General features: G+C 37.8%; 1 protein-coding gene across 4 annotated transcripts in view; it reads right to left on the bottom strand.

The window, feature by feature from the left end:
* Positions 1 to 22,072, bottom strand: part of KHDRBS3 (KH RNA binding domain containing, signal transduction associated 3) — a 101,144-nt gene that overhangs the window by 49,213 nt on the left and 29,859 nt on the right. For all 4 annotated transcript variants that reach the window (XR_007508701.1, XR_007508707.1, XR_007508708.1 and 1 more), the window contains exons 3-4: positions 11,230 to 11,346; positions 3,931 to 4,077 (exon numbers count right to left, since the gene is read on the bottom strand). Coding sequence is in view for 1 of the 4 variants with exons in the window: in XM_049821840.1 (XP_049677797.1) it covers positions 3,931 to 4,077; positions 11,230 to 11,346 (264 nt within the window). In the remaining 3 variants the exon portion in view is untranslated. The remainder of the gene's footprint in view (positions 1 to 3,930; positions 4,078 to 11,229; positions 11,347 to 22,072) is intronic.

The raw sequence follows: 22,072 nt of genomic DNA, 5'->3' as shown, positions 1-22,072 counted from the left end.
CAGAAAATACGGTCCTTATCACATATGCCAGAGGCAGCAGGAAGATACAGAATGAAAGGGCAGTACAAGGAAGACATGATAATCTGCAGTGTTAATCCATTAGAGTCTGAAATGGATTCTTCAATTAAAAGTAACAGACAGTCAATTTATGAATGCCCACTGCTGGAAAACAGCACACTTCAAGTCAAATTGAGGAGATAATCTCTTCCCCGCCTAGAACACAAGATGGATATGGAAACCCTTTAGACTGCACTTCTCCCCTGTGCAGTTTAGGCAGAGGCAACACTCGAATTTCAGTCAAATGCTGCTGCTGAATTTCAAGTGAACAGATGTACTCTTACTTTACGAGCATTGCCCATCCTCACTGCAGTCTTCGCTGAAGATAGAAGATGTTTTCTTCTGTAGGAATGACTATGTCATCAAGATATATACAAGAGATTTTCTCCCTACATGGAATTACTTATATGACGCAACTAAGCAACATTCTTGTAGATTTGTCTGCAATCCTCACCAGCCCTGATCAACACACTGGCAGCAGCAGCTCTCCTTGAGATCACCTGTAAGTTAAGACCTTATTCCAATTTATCATTCAAACTATTAGTTAAAAACATTTTTATTTAATGTTAGGACAAATCCCTGCAAAACCCTATGCAGTTCTGCAGAACTGCCAAGCAGATCTTCATCCTGGCAGTAAGCAATGAATAGTTATCAGCCACCTTTATACACACACCTTACAGTTATTCACCAGCTTGTTTAAATAAAAGTGTGTGAGTTTGCAGAGCCCAACAACTCTTCCAAATGCCATTAAACTCTATTTCACTATGACACCTTACAAACTAAACATGCAGGAGGCAAGGCAGACTACAGGAAAAAATTGTAAATTCTGCTCACATTGTCAATGGACTGCTATAGATTGGTCCCTAACAGATATTTTTTATACTTTGCTTTAAAGACAAGGAAAAAAGAAACTTGGGTAGCCAACAGCAAAGCATAATTAATGTTGTAGCTGTCAAAAGAAGAATGACTACCACTACTAAAAAAAATAAGCAAAACGGACTAAGAAAAGTCCTATTCACCAAAACTGCAGTAATCATGGTATAATACAGGATCTGCAGGGAGGTGAGGGTGGAAGTACCTGGCTTTTTGTCTTAACTGACAGAAGTAATGCTATTAATATCCAGCACAACGCCCACCAATCTAACAGTTGAACACACTGCTGACCAGAGGATCTGGCCTGAACAAAGGGACTGGCTCATTTAAAGCAGAACAAAAGAACATACTTGAACTCAGAAACCATAATTCTACCTGCAGAAGACGGCAGTCAAGGCAACATAAGCACAGCCCAAACAACCCAAGTCAGAAGGTTTTATGTCTTGGTTTGAGTTATACCAATAGGTTAAAGGAAAGTACACCACTGCAGCTGCTTGAGGATGAACTTCAATGCAAAGGTGCTTGTTCGTAGATCTAAAAAGATCTGAGAAGAGAGGCTGAGGCATTTTTGCTATAGTCTGCTACTACAAAGATATTTTATATCCTACATTCAAGCACCAATTGTGGATTGTACATTCAGGCCTAAACTGAAAACTGAACAATAACCATATTTATAAATTAAGATTAGTATCTAAGGTTGTTGGAAGGTATAGTTAGCTTACATTGTAAGGAGAACACAAATTAAGAACGTAATCACATATATTGATAGCAGGACTTCTTACTTGAAATAAGACTGATAATTTGCTAAGAAAGCCACAACAGACATCGAAAATAAAAATTAAATTGCATTTGGCAGCATTTAAACAAATGGTAGTTTGAGAGGACAGCGTGCTCCTTGTTGCTTCCTGGAGTGGCGGGGGCGGGGGGGGCAGGCAGAAGAGTTTAGGGCATTTAGAACCATTCTGATAAGATTACATTTGAGCAGCCAAAGGGAAATTAAGACAGTGGTGGCTTGATCCCGTAGTTCAGAAGAGATTATGTAGCATCAGTTCAGCTCAGTACAACAAAGATGCAATGATCAAAAATTGACATGGAGAAGTATACAACGAATGAATGGAATCGCTTATTATCAGTCTGTAATTCTACTAGCTTAACAGCAGTAGAGTTATGGCTAGGTTTTGAGAAGCTTGCTTCATTTATTAAGAAATTAAGTGAACCAAGCTCAATGAAGAAAAATAAGATCTCTGATGAAGGGGGCAGGGGGATCAGATATATCCTTACTACCAGTGCATGCAAAAAGCACTTACCAGATTGAGCATATTTTCATCTAAAAAGAAAACAGCTGTTTGCTCACTGGAATAGCCAAGAACTTAATTCTCCCTTATCTCTTCATACAATCAAATCATGAATCATGTAAATACAGTAACCTTTGACATCATGACAGCCCAGCATTCCTACAAGTACTGGGTATCTCCTACCTAATCAGTTATGATGTTTGAACAGTAGTATGTTTGTTTACCTCTTCATATCCATCAAGACAAAAGCCATTTGGAACCTGCAAAGTTATGATGTGGTGCTTGCTTCTTTATAACAGAGCATAATGCTCAGGACATTTGTGGGGGGTTAACTGTCTTAAGGTGCATCCACATTAGTATTTCACATCAGGATGTATTCCTAAATGAACCTCCTGATGATTGTTACTTATCGTGGTTTGGTTCATGTCATGGAGTAGTATTGGGGCATATGAACTAACTTTAATTCAGCCAAAAACAAGCCAGAAGAAACATTCAAGGAGCACACAGTCAACTCCAGTCACTTGGGAACTTAAGTTTCATGGATCTAGACTAGGTTTAGCACAAACTAAAATCCCCAAAATGCATACAGTAGCACTATCAGGTCATCAGCACCAACTGCTTCACACTAGAGCACAGCTGGCAGTTCTACCCCCACAGGCATCCCCAGCTGGTCCTGAATACAGCTACACTGACTGTACTCTCAAACATTTATGTGCTGTTGTCACTCAGATACACACCTTGAAGTTTCCTTAGCTATGTCTCCCACATTTCCAAGATCTGACACTAATCATAAATAACACTTGGATAAAATTTTCAGCAGTAAAAATAAACAGAAGTCAATGCACCCTGAGGATGTTTTGCTTTCTATATTCATTCAATAACCAATAAAAATAGAGAACATTCACTGAAGAGCTAATAGTTAGGAACTTCACACACAGTAACACCACCTCAAATGGCCCAGCTTCTTAAGAGAGGTTGGATTGTTCCAAGCAGTTTCAGATTGCAAAACAATCAAGGCTGGTTCTCACATGAGAAGCAAATAAAGGAATCTTCTGCAGAAAGACACTAGAAACCCTGCAACACCATTGTCGATACATACCCCAAACCTGGACTACAAACTTATACTGGAAATCACATCTTATTTTATACATCCATAACATCACAAGTTGAAGTATACACCAGAAGACAAGTATAACCCATGTATCACTAGCTTTGTGAAAAAAAATACAAACACAAGACAAAATGTATCGATTCTCAGCACTGAAGACTAAGCCAGGATTATGGGTAGAAACAATACTACAACTTCAAATGTATTTATTCTTAAGTGAAACAGAACCCTATGCTGATATTTCAGGTGTACCAAGAACACAGAAAAGCTCTACCTTCAAAGAAAGCTATTTTTCCATATTTTACAAGGTTTTACAATTATTTGTAAACTTCAATACTTTGCACATGACCAGTTAAGCAAGAATAAGTTGCTCTTTTACTGTAAGTCATACCATGAGATGAGAGCCTACGTGGACAGTTATGCATTTGCCCAATACTGCGTACAAAGTGAAAAGTATTTGTAAACATCACAACTTTTCACAGGTGAAGGAAAATTATGCAACACGACCTAACCAATATTGTACAGTAAATTAGTTTTAGAAACAAAATCTCTCACTCAAGAGTTCCAGAATTCTTATTAAAAAATTAAAATACTAACAGGGATGAGGAACTTCTTGATTTCTTCCAATGCATGTCCCATTCTGGCATATGCTTCTGCCGGTGGAGCAAATACTTCAATTAAAACATGCAGATCATCATTTAAGTGGAAGTACTTTGCCTCTCCACTTTTTCTCAACTCTTCCTCCTAGGAGACAAGAAAAAAGTTGGTTTTTTTCCACCTTCTTATTTTAAACATTCTAATGCAGGTGTTAAAGTTGCTTCAGAGGCTTTTCCACATACTGTTTACTCATGTTCAGAAGTCAACTAAAAAAGTATAAATTACATACTTTTCTGATACACTTCTTCATGTTGCTAAAACACCAGAATAGTATCAGTTGGGTTATCATCAGTAATGACCAGTAACACACAAAATAGGACCCATCAGCTTCTGCTCACATACAGAAGCTGTAGCACAAGGGAGAATGTTCCCAGGAGTTTTACAAAGTGCACCAGTTTCATGTAGAAGACACTGAAAAACATAAGCGAACTTGAAGCCTCTTTTCTCAAAAGTAAATCTGTAGTAACAGGTTTGATCTAACATTCCACAAGAGCAAGATTCTTTAACCAATATTATTTCAATCTTTGGATTATTGCACTGCTCAGATATTTATTTTCTGTTCTCACTGAGATTTCTACCCCATGAATACATCCTTCACAAAACTGTGCTACTTGGATATGAAACTAACAGCATACAAAACAAGGGAGGATGACTTCAGAGAAGAAAAAAAAGAGTTCACTAGCTATTTCAGAAGAAAGTTTCTTTCTTTTATTCTGCTTCACCCAATCCACTTCAATATGACTGAGAAACTATGATTTCAATGTAGTGGAGCAGAACTCAGTTCTCACATATCTACATTCACATGCAAAATGTTCACAGACCTAAAGGACATCATTTGTTAGTCTCAGATAGGCTCCCCCCCCGCCCCCACGTGTACCTGATAGGTGCATTTCAAGAGACTAAACCACCATTAAAAATAATTTAATTGTATTACCAGGTAACATCATATCAAATTCATAGCAGTTCTGCTATCTAAAAACAAAGCTCTAAGAATTCTCCCCTGCTGCTTATTATATTTAGCAAGCACCAGGCAAGTACTTCATCCTTTAGATTACTAAAATTATAGTTTCAGTGATACTTGAAGTCTCCCCCCACGCACACGCCTTAATTATGGGTTGAAGTTTATAAGTGACAATCCATTTCTGCTTCTCATAAATAACATTCTTGTCATCATACTTTGTGTTTGACTATGGGGATGTTTAAAAAAAATCAGCAGAATCTAGTTAGCTGTTAGATCATCCACAGCAAGAATATTAAGAGGCCAGAGTCAGTAGGATTAGTCTTCCTCAGCAAAACCATTACCTTGTCAATACAAAAACCAGATCTTAGGAAGTAAACTAATATAAACATTACAGCTCTTAAACATTTAGTTTTAGTAGGAACTTTCCTCACTTTCAGCACAGTTATTCAAGACATATGAACTGGAAACTAGATGTTTTCATCAGTGGAGCTCCCCATATACTTTGTTTAGTATATCCATGCTATCAAGCATTCCCTGTCCCTTTTTTTTAAAGGAGAAAAAAAAAATCACTGTGCAGTTAGATGTGCCGAGAATCGAGAATTAAGAAAATTCATTTCTGTGGTTATCAATCAACTTGCCTGGTAACAGCAATAACCAATAGAAAAGTCACAGTTTCATGTGCAGTACCTGGTGAAAAAGGATTTCAATGAGCAATTTTAAGAAAACATAAGAAATTTCAGTGCAGGTTGTTCTAAAATCATTCCCATAAGCAAGCCTTTAAAGTAACTATATTTTTTTCTTGCTTCACTTGCAAAGTTCACTTTGATTAATTTTACTTTTTTCCCCAATTCCGTAACATGACTTGGCAACGCCACTCTCCACAGCTCTTAACAGCACACAAATAAGAATGAGCTCACTCACTGGCCTACATCTCCCAACCTCGGGCACATATTAAGCACCTCAGGTTTTTTTTCATTCCCCACAATGACCAACACAAAAGCCACAGCTTGTTCCCATTCCAGTATCCCTCACTGACAGTATTTTTAGCTCCCACAAAATCCTCTGCCTTCCATCACTTGACAGTATATACATTGGCTTGGCTTGCCCAGTACACATGGATGCTGCTTGGCTGGCCAAAACACAGAACATTTTTCTCTACTGCAAGGGAGATTTGAGAGCTGCTGAAAGGATGAAAGCAAACCAGATGTGAAATAAGGAAGCTAAAAGCCAGGTCACCACTTTTTTTTTCTTTTCTTAAATCTGTCCTTTAAATCTCCATCTTCTCACACAATTTATCACACCAAACAGCTCATGGTTTGGACAATCTGATTTAATTTCATGTTTTCAGTACTCACACATCCCTGCAGTACTGCACTCTGGGAGTCTTATGAGAAATCTTACCCTATTTGCTTTGTACCTTGTGCTCTTATATTTCATGCCTTCGTGGTCCAGAACAAAGAGCACTAGCACAACTTATGATGCACAGCAGCACAAGGCATCTTGGCAATATGCCTACTAAAGACAGTTAACATACTTTGCCCTGTATTCTATTGTATCTATAGAGCATTTCAGCTTTTCATTGTACTTGTCAAGCTATCAAGAACCAATAACAACCCTAGAAGTCTACTGGTTTAAAATCAGAAGTTGAGTAGCAGTATTTATCAAAATATGCTCATAATACTGTCTGTCCTCATCTTTACTACGTCACCTTTGATTTAGGTTTTAAATTTCTTTAGGTACTACCTGATATGTATTTTTAATGTTACCTTAAATTTGGCTTGTCAGATTTTATAAACCTTTCAGAATACTCAAGTTGTTGAAAGGCCTGTACCAGTCTTGAACTATTGGCAACACGTGAATTACTGATTGAGGCGGAAGGCTTTAAGTTATTTCTTCAGATTTACAATATAGATGCAATCTTATCGTGGAATAAAGAAATTCTGAAATGAGTCCTTTTACTTTTTCACTCTCCTATAGACGCATGAAAGCCCGAGTAGTCTAGCAGAAGTGAACTAGTGAAGTCAGTGATGAAGTGACAGCACAGAGAATTACTGAATTTAGATATCTTATATCATGAGTAGATACAGGAAATGGTCCTCCAGATGTTGACTAAAGAGATGGAAACAGAAGCTTAGACAGATTCGAGGACTCAGTTTAAGGAGTAAAGAAGCAAGATAAAGTTAAACCCCAATCAGATTGAACATTCTAAAAAGGCAATTACAAGTCAGAGCTAGAGAAATACTGTTGCCCAAAATGAACTTAAAGTCAGACTGGTTTATCTGTATCTTATCCTGGTTTATCTAAATCTTTCCCTAGAGAACTTGCAAAAGGTAAAGGTGATCTTTTGCTACATTTTCTCAACCTTTCACATGAATTAGCTTTCTTCCAGAAGCCTTTGAAGTTCTCTTAAAGTTCAAAAAAATTTAAGAAAAAGTACATATTAAGAAATTCAGCTGAGAGAAGTCTATTAAGCTTAGTGTCACTTTTCCTCAGGGAAGAGGTAATAATCATTACTCATTTAAAACCAATAATGTAGCAGGTATACTAACATGTAAGTGTTAAATATCTGACAATCTGATCCAGAGCCTCCAACAATTGGTTCATCCCAGAATCTGTGATCACCATCACTAAATAGCCACACAGCATATGCTGTCTCACTCCTAGTGACAGCAAAGATGCTGCAATTAACATGGAGACAATAGATCAGATCCTCAGCTGTTTTGTGGTGCAGATTTGACTTCAGTGTAAGAGTACTAATTTACATCAGCTGAAATATTTTTTAATCTGTTGTCCTGGTTTCAGCTGGAATAGAGTTAATTGTCTTCCTAGTAGCTGGTGCAGTGCTATGTTTTGGGTTCAGTATGAGAAGACTGTTGATAACACACTGATGTTTTCAGTTGTTGCTAAATAGTGTTTAGACTAAAGTCAAAGATTTTTCACCTTCTCATGCCCAGCCAGAGAGAAAGCTGGAGGGGCACAAGAAGTTGGCACAGGACAGAGCCAGGGCAGCTGACCCAAAGTGTCCAAAGGGGTATTCCATACCATGGGACATCCCATCTAGTATAGGAACTGGGGGGAGTGGGGGCAGGCGATCACCACTGAGGGACTAACTGGGTGTCAATCAGCAGGTAGTGAGCAATTGCACTGCGCACATCATTTGTACATTCCAATCCTTTTATTATTACTGTTGTCATTTTATTAGTGTTATTACTAGTTTCTTTTTTTCTATTAAACTGTTCTTATCTGAACCCACACGTTTTACTTTTCCCAATTTTCTCCCCCATCCCACTGCAGGGGCAGGGGGAGTGAGTGAGCAGCTGCATGGTGCTTAGTTGCTGGCTGGGGTTAAACCACAACATCTGTGATAATGTAATTCCAAAGATTTTGCTACCTGCAACAAAAATTCTAAGCACAATAGTGCTTTAAAACTGAAAATAGGGAGGTTTTTTCCCTATTTTTTTTTTTAAATTACAGTTCATGCCATTGTCTTATATCACCTACGCACTTCTGAAAGCAAGGTTTGCTCCAACTTCTGTTCAGCAGGAGAATATAATACTGTTCAGGTTTCACTTTCATCTGACCCTTGGATAAATCAAGAAGTCAATGAGAATTGGAAGAAAATCTACATAATGGCACAGTGGAGCAGGGGAAGAGCATGAGGAGTCCTCCCCCGAAGAGGAAGGAGCAGCAGAAACAATGTGTGATGAACTGACCACAACCCCCATTCCCCATCCCCTTGAGCTGCTGGGGGGAGAAGGTAGAGAAAATTGGGAGTGAAGTTGTGCCCAGGAAGAAGGGAGGGCTGGGGAGGTGTTTTAAGATTTGGTTTTATTTCTCATTATCCTACTCTGATTTGATTAGTAATAAATTAAATTAATTTTTCCCGAAAGTCAAGTCTGTTTTGCCCATGATGGTAATTGGTAAGTGATCTCTCCCTGTCCTTACCTCAACCCATGAGCCTTTCATTTTATTTTCTCTCCCCTGTCCAGCTGAGGCAGGCAAGTGATCAAGCAGCTTCACTGGGCACCTGGGGATCCAGCCAGGGTCAACACACCACAAAAGGCCCCTTCCAACCCAAACTATTCTATGACTCTAACAGTAATGTACTTCATTATTTGTCAATACCACACTAAAGTCTCAGCTAGATTTTCCAAGTAATGCAAAAACTGGTCACAATGGAGAATGTCAGCCTTTCTGAACAGCAACTCATTGTCACCAAGTAATTCAATCTTGGGCTTCTCTTCAGCAAAGACCACTTGTCCCTCATACAGATAAAACTGTATAATTAAGGTTCTCTTATTTGCCAGTTCTCTGGACAAGTTTAATACAGTAGATCCAAAATGCTAACCAAGAGTGTATGAAGATCAATGCAAAAAAGTAAATTACTTGTTAAAGAGATATGGTTGAAACAATTAGTACATAGATAATCTACATGAAACTAGAAAAAATGTTTCAAGTTCTCTTGTCTGGATAAGTTCTCCACACAGAGTATCCAGCTTGCTGAGCTGTGTCCCCTAAGAGCTAGGGATGAGTGCAACCTGGTTTAGGTAATTAGCTGATAGGATCCAATTAGCCAATAGGATCCCTTTGTAGCACCAGTACTTTCTTGCACATGTCCTGTAGACTCAACTGAGTCCTGGAAACAGTGTCATTAGTCTGCTTTAGTTCTGTATTACTCTTTCTGAAGAACTATTCCAACTAGGTACATACAAGCTATTCTAGCTGTATTATTCCAAATTATCCAACTGGCTTCTCTCTATTGTCCCTTTCAAAACCAAAACCAGACCCACAATGACAGGAATCTTACTGTTTCTGAAGTCAAAGATTAATTGCATTGAAGTTATCTGCAAACAATAGCTCAAACTAACAATTTTCTTAGCCACTTAATTTTAAAAATTACTTAATCAGTTTTGGCTAGTATCTCAATCAAGAAAAATAAAAGTTTGAACAATTACTTCATTACCAAAGGAAACAAGAGAAGTTCAAATCATTCAAAAAAGAAACCTTTAAGACTCTTCCCCAGGCTTCTGAGACTCAAGTTAGGATCTGAACTTTTCAGCATGAGCTTCTGCTTTTAATAGAAATTTTTATACTGCAGAGCCATTATAAAAACTCAGGGGCCTTCTTACTCTATGAGACATCATATTTTAATATGGAAACATGTAATGCAGCAACAGAAGAATGTAAGTTTGACACATTCCACAAGAACTGAGAAAGTTCACCAAGTGTCATTTAAAACAGAATTTGGAGACTTACTTTGTCATCCTGGCTGAGAGCAAGTTTAGTTTATATTCTTCTTTCCTCTCTGGTTGAACTAGTTGTGTTTCTTAAAGTTACTAGCAATGTAGTTTTTAATAACTAACTGTGAAATGCTTAAATCTTAAACTTGCATTATCATGTATGATGTAACAGATCCCATTAAAAAGTTCCCTCGTATTTTCAAGCCTTTATTATAGGAGAATGTATTTGTAAAAACATAAGTTACATTTATGTAAGTTATATTTAATAAAAATATTTTTCAAGAAGCAATTAAAAGGAAGAGCTAGCTCTTAATTTGCACAGAATAAAGTAATTTATAGGCTCTGATCAAGCTTTTGATAAATACTGTAAATCACATAACATTTATATTTCGCTGATGGAGAAATGTGCTAAAAAATATATAGTTTAGGAAATTCAGTAACCAGCCCTCTAACTTACTCTTCCATATACATGCCATTATCAGTCTTTATAGCACATAGCATTTTTACATTTCAGATTACATAACCACAGAAAAATTTCACTGGAGGCCTATATGGTATGCTGCAAGCAAGAAATATGTTCAGTGTTTTAATTTGCATCATTAGGAATGCTCCAATTAAAAAAATGCAGCTTACCAGACAAGTGACATCTCCTCACTCATGTACACTTATCTGCCACAAGTCTAGCCAGAGATTTATTTCAGTAAGAAGTGAAACTGATTAGTACAAACACCTATCAAGCTAAAAGTTTCTCTTCTGCTGTCTACTTTGGCTATTGTAATGGATGCATACACTATAACCAAGTACTGCCCATAGAAACAATTGCAGTTTGTCAACTGCTTAGGCTGCATAAGTCCTCCTAGCTGTGAAATTTTTTTCTGGTCGTATTTTGTCTCCTTTCATCAGCTGTTTTTCTCTTTGTTTCTCCTATGCTTTTTGTTTGCTCCAATTTTTGTCACAGTGTTTGTACACCTCCCCCAAAATTACATTAAATTATGAAATTAAGGTATCAAACACTCCACTAACATACTCAGGTCTTACCTTTGTCTTGTCCCTCATAGAACCTTTTCCCAAAATAGACATTTTTGTCAGTGTTTCTTCCTGTAAACGCTTTAGAGAATTGCCACGTGGACCCAAAAGTTTTCCCACAAAGTTGAACTGTAAGAAAACAAAAAAAATTAAGCTCTTTGTATTTTTAAGCATAAACAAACAAGCAAAATGGAATATATTTCTGAAACAACTTTTTCTTCTAGGTGCAAACAAGCATTAGATCATAGATTACACACTGATTAAGTACAACGGTGTAGGACAGTTAACAGCATATCAGTGGCTCCACCAGGTGTCAACAGAAACACAGAAGTATCTGAACTCAAAGAAATCAAATAGTATAAAGAGAACTTTGAGTTTATCCCATTCAACACTGAGAACAGATGTGCTCAAACTGCAATTCAGTTTTTTAACAATTGTTACCAGGTATATAACCATAAAAACAAAGCTGGCAGCAATCTCACAGATACAATAGCAATGAAAGCTCTGAAGAAAAATAATATCTCATTTGCCTTATTCTTGCCTTGAAGATTTATGAAGTAACCCATGCAATATACCCTACACTAAAACACAGAAACAAGCAGAGAACATAAGCATATAAATCCAGTGCCAAACCAGAATCAACATGTAAGATCTTCTCAACTGCCACTCAAACCCCATTATCACTGAAGTTTACCAAACGCAGTTGGGGTTCATAACCATGGCATTATAATTTTAAGATAACTAGGGAGAAGAAAGTGGTAAGCCGCAAAAATAAAGACAGACAAAACACAACCATTTCCATCCATAGAAAACACCAAAACATACAGCCCAAAAGGTTCTTCAGAGGTAAAGTAGGCTAAGGAAAACAGGTATCAAAAAATCCATTCATAACAAAGGAAAAGAAAAAGGGAGAATCTCCCTATTCTCATTTCAAAGACACAAAACTGGACTTAAGAGAGCCAGGAGGTGTGAAACTTCTCACAAGCACTGCTCCATAGGGCATATATTCCCAGTTACATATACCAGGAGAAAAGCTGTATACATTCAGCAGTCCACTTTCTTATATCACTGCAGTGTATTCTGTAAGGTATATGTAAAATTATATATATAAAAAATTTGAAGGACAGTTACAAGGAAGACTTGAGGATTCACTTTAATTATGCAGAGAACTAATTTAGTTGGGGGGAAGGCAGGGAAAATCACAAACAAGAGCTGATACACATAAGCTACACTTGGAAGTTGGTATGGAATGGTGTAAACACTTCCTGAAAGTAATAATTTATTCCTGTATTGGATTTATATGGCAAAGTTTTGGTAGCAGGAGGCTGCAGGGGTGACTTCTATGAGAAGATGCCAGAAGCTGCCCCCATGTTGGCTAGAGTTAGCTCCAAGACAGACCCACCACTGCCCAAAGCTTAGCCCATCAGCAGCATAGCACCTACATGACAACATATTTAAGGGTAAAACCGCTATGAAGTTGACAAGTGAGAAAACATGAGAGAAACAGCCCTGTAGACACCAAGGTCAGCAGAGAAGGGGGAGGAGGTGCTCCAGGCACTGCAGCAGAGATTCCCCTACAGCCTCTGGAGAAGACCCTGGTGAGGCAGGCTGTCCCTGCAGCCCATGGAGGTCCACAGTGGAGCAGATCTCCACCTGCAGCCCAGGGAGGACCCCACACCAGAGCAGCTGGATGTGTCCTGAAGGAAGCTGCAGCTCATGGAGAACCCATGCTGGAGCAGGCTCCTGGCAGGAGCTCTGGCCTGTGGAAAAGAACCCATGCAAGAGCAGATTTTCTGGCAGGACCTGTGACCCCACAGAGGACACACACTGGAGCAGTTCTTGAACTGCGGCCCATGGGAAGGACCCACAATGGAGGAGTTTGTGAACTATTGTATCCTGAGGGAGGAACCCCAGGCTGAAGCAGAAGAGAAAGGAGCAGCAAAGGCAAAGTGTTATGAACTGACCACAACCCCCATTCCCTATTCCTCTGAGCCACTTGAGGGAAGAACGTAGAAGAGTCAGAAGTGAAGTTGAACCCAGAAAGAAGGCAGGGGTGGGGATAGGAAAGGTAGTTTCAGTTTTGTTTTATTTCTCACTAGTGTTCTGTTACAATTGGCAATAAATTTGTCTTCAAGTCAAAAATGTTTTGCCCATGACTGACTGGTGGGTGATCTCCCTCTCCTTATCTCAACCCACAAGCTTTTCATCTTACTTTCTCCCCTCATCCTGTTGAGGGGCAGGGAGTGATAGAGCAGCTTGGTGGGCACCTGGCAGCCAGTAAATGTCAACCCACCACAATTCCTGTCAAAGTAACACTGCAATAGAGATCATTTATCAACAAACTACTGTTCAGGAATATTTACTATCCCCAATGAAACTCTGTAAAACCAGGATATTTGCACTGTTGGAATCTAAAGTGACACAATCACATTAACAATAATGTAGTTTTAGGCACAAGTAAAATATAGTGACACTAGAAAGCCAACCAGCTTAAACTACTTTTTTGTGGCCTCAAATTTATGAAACCATTTGTAAGTTCTTTGACTGTTCCCCTACTACTGTGTCACGAAAGGGCCAAGATGGGCTGCTTTGATCTCCCTCCCTATTTCTCTAGAGGATTGCGAAAACACTTAAGAATGGGGTAGTAGCAGCTCAAAATCCTTTGTTTCTACATTGGAAGGGCTGACAGAATAAAGGCCCAGCTGTAGTCACCCTATAATGCAGAAAGTCTACAGCTCCAGTTCACCTACTTCAGCTTTGGACAAAAAGAAATGCAAGCAATAAAATTATATTTTCATATTTAGTAGGCTTTTATTCCCCTTAGTACTTGCAAGTTCAACTCCCAATGTAGACCTGAGTTACACCTAAGATACAATTGAGCAAATTGCTTATGACTGACTATAGTCCACAGAAGCTATTGAATTTAAGGCCTTGCATGAAGTAGTCTTTTCTGAAATTATCAGGCCAAATCTCAAGAAATCATCAGGCAATTTAAGTTTGTTTTATTAGGTATATCGCTTTTTTTTTTCTTTCTTATAGGTCCTAAGATACAGCCAAGGAGAATATTCATCAGAAATAGGCTGCCCAGAGAAACAGTAGAAATCTCCCTTGCTGAGAATATTCAGGATTCAGGGCCACTGACAGGGCCTCGTGTAATCCAATTTACAGTCATGATTTCAACAGAAGGTTGGACCAGATATTCTCTAGAGGTCCCTTCCAACTTGGACTTCTGTTTTTATTGTTTCTGGAGGTGCAACTGCAAGGAAAGCAAGCAAATTGAAACAATTCATAACAAGTCTGAACTTCCAGAAGTCAATAACTCCTTGTCAACAGTTTCCTTAAATAAAGGATCATTACTTATGAACAGGGACTTTGCAGTTAAGCTCAAGTGAAAGCTTTCATATAGTGTAATACCACATCAATTTTTCAAGCATTACTTAAGATTACTTATGTTTACTTTAAAATAGCCTTGTAAGTTACATTAGGAACAAAAATAAACACTGCATACATTTAAAATGAGATATTTTCCATTTACAGTGAAGTATGCTGAAATTTCAGAATGTTGAGTACCTGCAGTCTGATACAGTCTACATTTCTAGCAGTAATTTAGTTAAAATATTCAGATAAAATTTTACTCAATTTTTGACTGCTATTTAGGAATAGGCAAGCATGTATTTAACTAAGCAATGCATAGCTCTGAATATCACTTCCTAACTGGAACAAACAACTACCTGACAATTAAAATACAAACTACAAATCATAACAAATGGAAGTGCATACCTGCTACAAAAGTGAAATCCACTTTGTACATAATCAAAGTAAATAAAAGGCTTCAGTGCTCAGAGAAGACTTGTGTTCCAAAGCGCATTTGTTTACTCCAGCTGTATTTTTATTTTAATTAAAGCCAAATACTTTAGTAAGTTGCATGTATCTGAAACTTGACCTGCAAAAATTTAATACCACCAAAATTCATCCTCTTCTCAAAACCAAAAATATCTGGTGTTGAAGCTAGACATTATGGTAGCTATACAAGTAGCTACACAGACAACATGCTCTCAGCAACACATTTAATGAACATGAAAATGTATTAACTGTATCTGAGATCCACTGAACTATTCTTTTCTGTGCACCGAGGCTCCAAATATTAGATCTGACAAGTCTGAAGCATAAGAAACCTGTGCTGCAAGTCTGAAATATTCTGCTGATTTGAAAGCACAGTACCTCTAGATGTAGCTTAAAAACAGAACATACATTGAATGTTACTAAAAAACAGCTTACAATGCAGTCCCAAAGCCTTTTTGCTCCCACATAAGCTAAAAAGCTTTTGAACATTTCAGTTGATTATTCCATAAGTAAAACCCATTTATAATATTGAACAAATCCTTTCAGTAGAAAATAGATTATTTACTTTGAACAGGTACTGGATTTCATTTGAACTACTGGTTTATTTTTTACAACAAACTGGAAACATCTGATCAGCAAAGGTTTATTTTGAAATATTTCAGAGATATAGAAACACTCAGAAAGGTATCAGTCACTAAGTTACTATCATACCTCTATCCCTAGCAATCAAAGAGTAGAAGTTAAGACCTAGAGGTACAAAACCTCCACACAGTAAGACAAGTTTTCATTACAAAACTAACAAGCCCAGCCTATCTGCTGGTGAAACAGAAGCAAATAAGCCTGGCGGATCCAAGTTAGCTCTTACACAAGATGGCTTATGTTCAAGTTTCATAGGTGCTACCCATGTATCACATTTAGAGTTTATTTGTCCAAGAGCACAAGAACAAAAAAAAAATCAGGTCTAGTATTGAGCTCAAGCTTATGAACTATCTCTGAATTAGAGAACAAAACATAGATAGTAGTAACAAAATAGATAGTAACAAAAACATCTGAGGAGCTCTATACAAGTCAGATCAGTCACATTCACTAGCTCTGGCTCAGAATCAGGTATGCCAGACTCCCCTCTTCACTCACTCTTCTCCCTAGAACAGCATGATCATATCCAAACTGTTGTAAACACCCAAAATTGTCCTCAAGTTCACTAGCTTCACCTTGACATTAGAGCAGTCACACTGCTTTCCAGTGCAAGCTGTTCTGGAATCTATTGCCATATTCACAGTTCTACAGGATAACTGAACTCTGAAGAGCCAGACATGAATGTTATTCTACACTGTATGAGTCACCCATGTTAAATCAAGGATTGTCCCTACATTAAGACAGTTTCTGATGTCTTAGGTAAGAATCAGGATATTATGGATGATGGTATATAAAACAGAAGAGTTCAACTCAAAGTTGCTTCCAGACCAGCTCTGAAAGATATGCCAAATATGGTACCTCAAACAAAATTACAGCAAAACACTTAAGGCACCTTTGCAAAAACAGTATCAAGATTCAGATTAACAGACCTAGGAGACAACAATTGGAGAAGACAGGAAAAATTGTTACCTCAGCTACGGTTCAAGCCAAGTAACACTTCAGTATTGAGTGATAAATGGCACCCTCTGTAGTCTTACATCATTACAAAGTATCACCAGGTATACATTTGTTTGAGCAAAAGGATGCAAGATTTAAGGCATGTTCTTACTTCCTAAAACCTGTGATCACTGAAAGCATATCCTCCTATATCTACACAACCGGTTTAGTTTGTGGGTAAAGATACACCATGAAGTGCAACAGCTTCTCAAATTCCTCAGATATGGGATTCTATCCCTTGGGCCATGGTGTCTACTAGCCCAAAAGTATTGATTAACTATACTGAAAGCATGTATTTGTTTACAGAGTACCTTGAGGTGCTGTGTAACTAAAAACCTCCAATTTAAAATACATTTTTAATAGGAAAAAATCTATCCCAACAGAAAAAATTAATCAGTATTCAGGTTTTTGCTTGAAAATTGTTTCTTCTCTAAATATTCAAAAATCCTCATTTTAAGCATTTTTGCAGATAGAGTACAATGGAGATTATGGACATCACTTCTTAACACCCGTTTCTTCAGAATCGCCAAACGAAAGTATAACTTTATCAGTTATCTAGAGATTTATTTCCTTACCAGATCCCTGCATGAAAATATTCCCTGAAAACAGTTCTTGAGAAAACACAGATACAAAGAGCATACAAGTGAGACATTCTCTTCATAAGCATTTGATCTACTATATGAATTTCAGCAAAAAACGAATTAATGCCAATGCTACAGCATTTTTAAGTGTATATATTACAGAAAGAGGGATATAATAGAAAAAGTAATCCTTGTTTATCCCCACCAAGGCAAGTCTGCTAAGAATGGTTCATCCAGCTTAAAATGCTTAGTGAAAGTATAAACACTTGACCAAATGCTTTCCTGCAAAGCTCTAAGTAAGCCATTGTCATTAAAGCCATAGACAGCTTTCTTGGCATATTAGTTTTCTGCAATGGTTTCTCTGTGATAGGGTGACTAGAAAAAATAGTTAATTTTAGATTCAGAGCACTTTCCCTTTCAATGATCTGAAACCAGGAAGACATCAAGATTTTTCTTACTCATTGGAGAAAATAAGTTTTCTACAGAAAGGTAAATAACTTCAATCATCTATGTTGTACCACATCAAACTACTCTCTCCTTCATACAACACAGTAATAGGTCTTTAAACATTTATTCACAACAAAGCTTGGTCAATGACTATAAAGTTGCTCAAAAATTATCCCTGGGATTATATTTGATGCTTGTTCTTCCATGTCACTTATGGTTGTACAACCACATTTTCTTATTTCTACTCTAAGGAATCCTTAGAGCTAAGCTATTATGAAAAATTGTTTTCTAACTAGTCATGTGATTAAAATATTAATCTCTCCATGACTTTATGTAACAACTGCAGATATACTGTACTGACAATTACATTTTAAAATAGATATTTTCACTTTAAATGTTGAGCTGAAAGGCTTAAATGGATACCAGTTCCATAAGTCAGTCTTTTGAGAATTTGTATTTAAAGTATCACTTCGGAGAACACACCACAGACCATTTTTTACTGACTTGAGATTTACCCAGTATTTAAGTGTAGTTCTATGAGCAATTTTTAAAATGGTAGCCTGTCACAAAACGGAAATAGTTGTTCCCATAGTTTTGATCCACCTCATGGAAAAACCAACATCATCCCATTTATCTTCCATGGAAGATTTTTCTTCTCTGAATTCAGAACACTTGAGTTCACTAAACTGTCAAAGCAAAATCAGGTTTGAGACTATACTACTTCACCATGCATATTCATTAAACGCGTGGGAGGGAGATAACACGCTCCTGCCTCATTTATACTAAGCTATGAAACACCTTTCACACATGCTGGCATTTCATAGTAGTGTTAAGACAGATATAGAGAGTCCCTTCATGACAACCACATTATGATCTTCCATGGCCAGCTCACTTTTTCTGTCTTTAAGGCTGTACAGGTTTGAAGATTTTGAAGCATGAAATGCAACAGAAGTACAGGTTTAAGGGTCACATTTCACACTTGACCTAGACACAGTTGAGGAATTCAGCTGCTCAAATAGCAAGGTGCATTAAATCACCCTGAACTCCATTGCCTAAGCTGACAAGATCTCATTCCACTAACTGCAGTTTAGACATACAGCATCTATGTGGACTCCTACCCACAGGTAACTTGATTTAGAACAGAATCCTACCTCAAAAAGTTGGCCCTTTTCCTATAAGGTTGCATAAAAGCCCTGACCTCCCTAATCCTCGCTTGTAGCACATGTCCCAGTTACAATAGGACCGCAGGGAACATTACCAAAGCATATTCAGGCCTCACCTAAATACCTCAGATTAATTTCCATATCACAGCAATTCAGACTTCTCAAAGCAATCTGTAGAGCTGGACTAACCTGAAAAATTCATAACAAGACTGCATACAATTGGATTTTGAGAAGACTTGACTGGATCTACAATCCATAGAGGAGTTTCCACCAGGTTTCTTCTTACCCAACAAGACTATCTGTCACCATATCAAGACATATTAAATCAGGGGTTTTTTTAAAGTGTACAGGAGTCTGTAGAGAACACAAATGAAGAAATTAATTCAAATGCACAACCAGCCTCAAGCAGAAACTGAACATAACTCCTGGGACTAACTATCTTAACAGATTATTTCATAAAGCAGACAAAATTCAGGCTGTCTTGGTTATTCTATCACCTTCTGTCAAGGTCCAGACAAAAAAATTTACATGAACTAGCTCTGGCATAAGATATTAGGCCTGTTAACACTGCCATGGTTTGAGCAAGACAAAAGGTCCCAGCAAAAGGATATAAATATATAGCATCACAGAAGCAACCAAGAGCTGTTAGGTAGGAGGCAAGTTAAGCACATAATCACAAAGACTCAACTGTTTGCACACTAAGCAGAAGACTAGAAACTCATAAGGTTCTTTCAGGGAGAGCAGAGATACTCAAATAAGCTTTTGAATTTTTGAGGTATTTTTGAATCTGAGGTCTACCAGATTCCTTTCCAAGAGAAACCCAGCTGCTCTGAACTTCAGTTGAATAGCTTTCTGCTGCAGTTAACCTGTCACCTTCCAGGGCTGTCAGAGGTAATGAGGCTGAATTTGCACAGGACCCAGCTATAAGCCCGTGAGAATGTATCTGACAGGACAGGTAATGTGAGCAGGCATTACAATGCCAGGCTGATCAGATCAGAGCTAGGAGTGCCTGACCCGTGTTAAGGTTATTATGATTTATTCAAGGAGTCAGAGTTAGAGAGAAGTTTTAAAGAGGGAAAGGGCAATGAAATACTTAAAGGAAACTTAGTTAACCCCCTGTCAGGTCTAGTAAGCTGTCTGAATGGGGGTAGTGCACTGTGGGGCTGTTTTGGTCCAGAGACCTTATTTATCACAAAAAAAATTTTCATTAATCCTATCTATATACTTAAACAGCAGAGGCATCTTTACTTGCCAGAGTCATCACTGGCAAATATAAACAATGGAATAGTTTCTGCTAACAGAATCACTTATATTTGTACTTAGTTTCATTTTCAGATATTAAACCCTGTTAAAGATGTAATAGCTTTAGTAACTTGCCTTTTTGATCCTGTTTAAAAGCAGGATCATTTATTTGGGGAAGCACTATTCTATTCATGAAGTTGAAGCAAACCTAGCTTTTCCTCACCACTTTCTGATACCCAAGTTTGCCAGATTCAACCCAAACTGGTACCCCAATGCTAGTTTGACAGATTTAATTATTGTAGTGACTTGGTCAGCTTCAAACAGCAGATTCTCGGTTCACTAACATCAAAAAGAATACATCTCCTGAAAGACTGGAGGTATCTTTTTGTTCAGGATGTTGCACAATAGCTAACAGCATTAGTGTGGACTGCAGGCATATAGAAACAGATGCCAGCTTGCTAGGAGAACTGCTCTAAATTCAATATTCACATGCAGAAGACTTTTTCCACAGATTTAATCCATATTTAAGACTTAAGTTTCATTCTTCTGAAGCACTTGTCACCAACCCTGATCAGCAGAAAGGAGACAATTGCTCATATATCAGAACCAGATCTTTTAACCATTTTCCTGAGGAACTACCACTTTGCACCTTCTACAGATGACATATTTGCACTAATACTAATTCCTCATGTAAGCAAAATGATCTAGGAAACTGCATACATGCACAGAAGCAAACAGCATAGAGGCATAAAGCATTTACATGAAGCATCATTTCAGGTTTTATAAGCACCACATAATACTTCCTGCTTAAGTTCGGCAGAATCTGAATATACAACACATGCACTCTAAATCCAGCTCAGTGAAACCAAGATGACTGGAATAATTCCATATCTACCTCAAAAGACTTGACAAATCATCCCTAATTTCTGAGCCGTCCTATGAACACACCTAACAGGAAGAGTGCCTTCCTGTTAGAGCAAACATTAGGATGCAAAAAGACTTTGTTACACTGTGTACAGGCATTCAAAACTCATGTCACTCACTGCAGACTAGAGTATGCCAGGATAAGGCTCTCAGTTTGCCATCTTGAAGCTATGTCACTTCATACAATGTATTTAAATTTATTAGATCTCAAATAAAACCACAAGCCCGGTTCTAGTAAACAAGTGATACTAAACTGCTGTGACTGCTTGTGGTTTAGGGTGGGTATTTTTCAGAGATCAAGAATACCTGTCATAAGTCTGAATTCACACTCACCTCCCAGGCTACTCCTATACAGTGAGAAATTTTAGTTCCTTTTGACTATACAGAATCTTTAATGAGTAAGCTTTAACATAAATATCCATCTATATGTAACAGAATGGAGATTTCTTAGAAAAATTGAGCACCCCCTATGTTGGGGTAGAAATATTCTTAAATAGAAAACACCCAGGATTTTATTCACTCTGGCAGAAGGGAGATTTGTGTGAGTAGAGATACTAGTATTCTGCTTTCTGTGGAGAAAGCCCTAATGGAGAGACAGGAACTCTCATGGCATGTCTATTCTGTACAGCAGTTGTACTCTGTGCCCCCTGGATCCTGGTGGTCTAAACAGACATGCAGGATTACATCAAAGCTCTATCTGGATATAAATTCAGGTTTCTTCCTATAGCACATACCAGGCTTTATTCTACCTCAGTCAAAGACTGTCTTCATGGAACAGAACTACTGAGCAATCAGCAGAGCATACCTGCCCATTCAAAATATGGCAAGAGCTTTCCTACTATTCTAAATAAGAATTTCAGTGTTCAGTCCTTTAAAGAAAGTTGACACTACGTAAAGAAAAAGCATCTTTCAAAAGCCACTGTTTTCCCTTTTTAATACCCACTTTGCCTTTCTTCCCCTTGAGCTGAAATACCTACATCTCCATATCTATAAGAAAAACATCCTGATTACAAACACTGACAA

Source organism: Accipiter gentilis, chromosome 2, assembly GCF_929443795.1.
Source record: "Accipiter gentilis chromosome 2, bAccGen1.1, whole genome shotgun sequence".
Taxonomy (NCBI): domain Eukaryota; kingdom Metazoa; phylum Chordata; class Aves; order Accipitriformes; family Accipitridae; genus Astur; species Astur gentilis.
The sequence above is the reverse complement of the archived record's forward strand: the minus strand, read 5'-3'. Positions and strand labels throughout refer to the sequence as shown.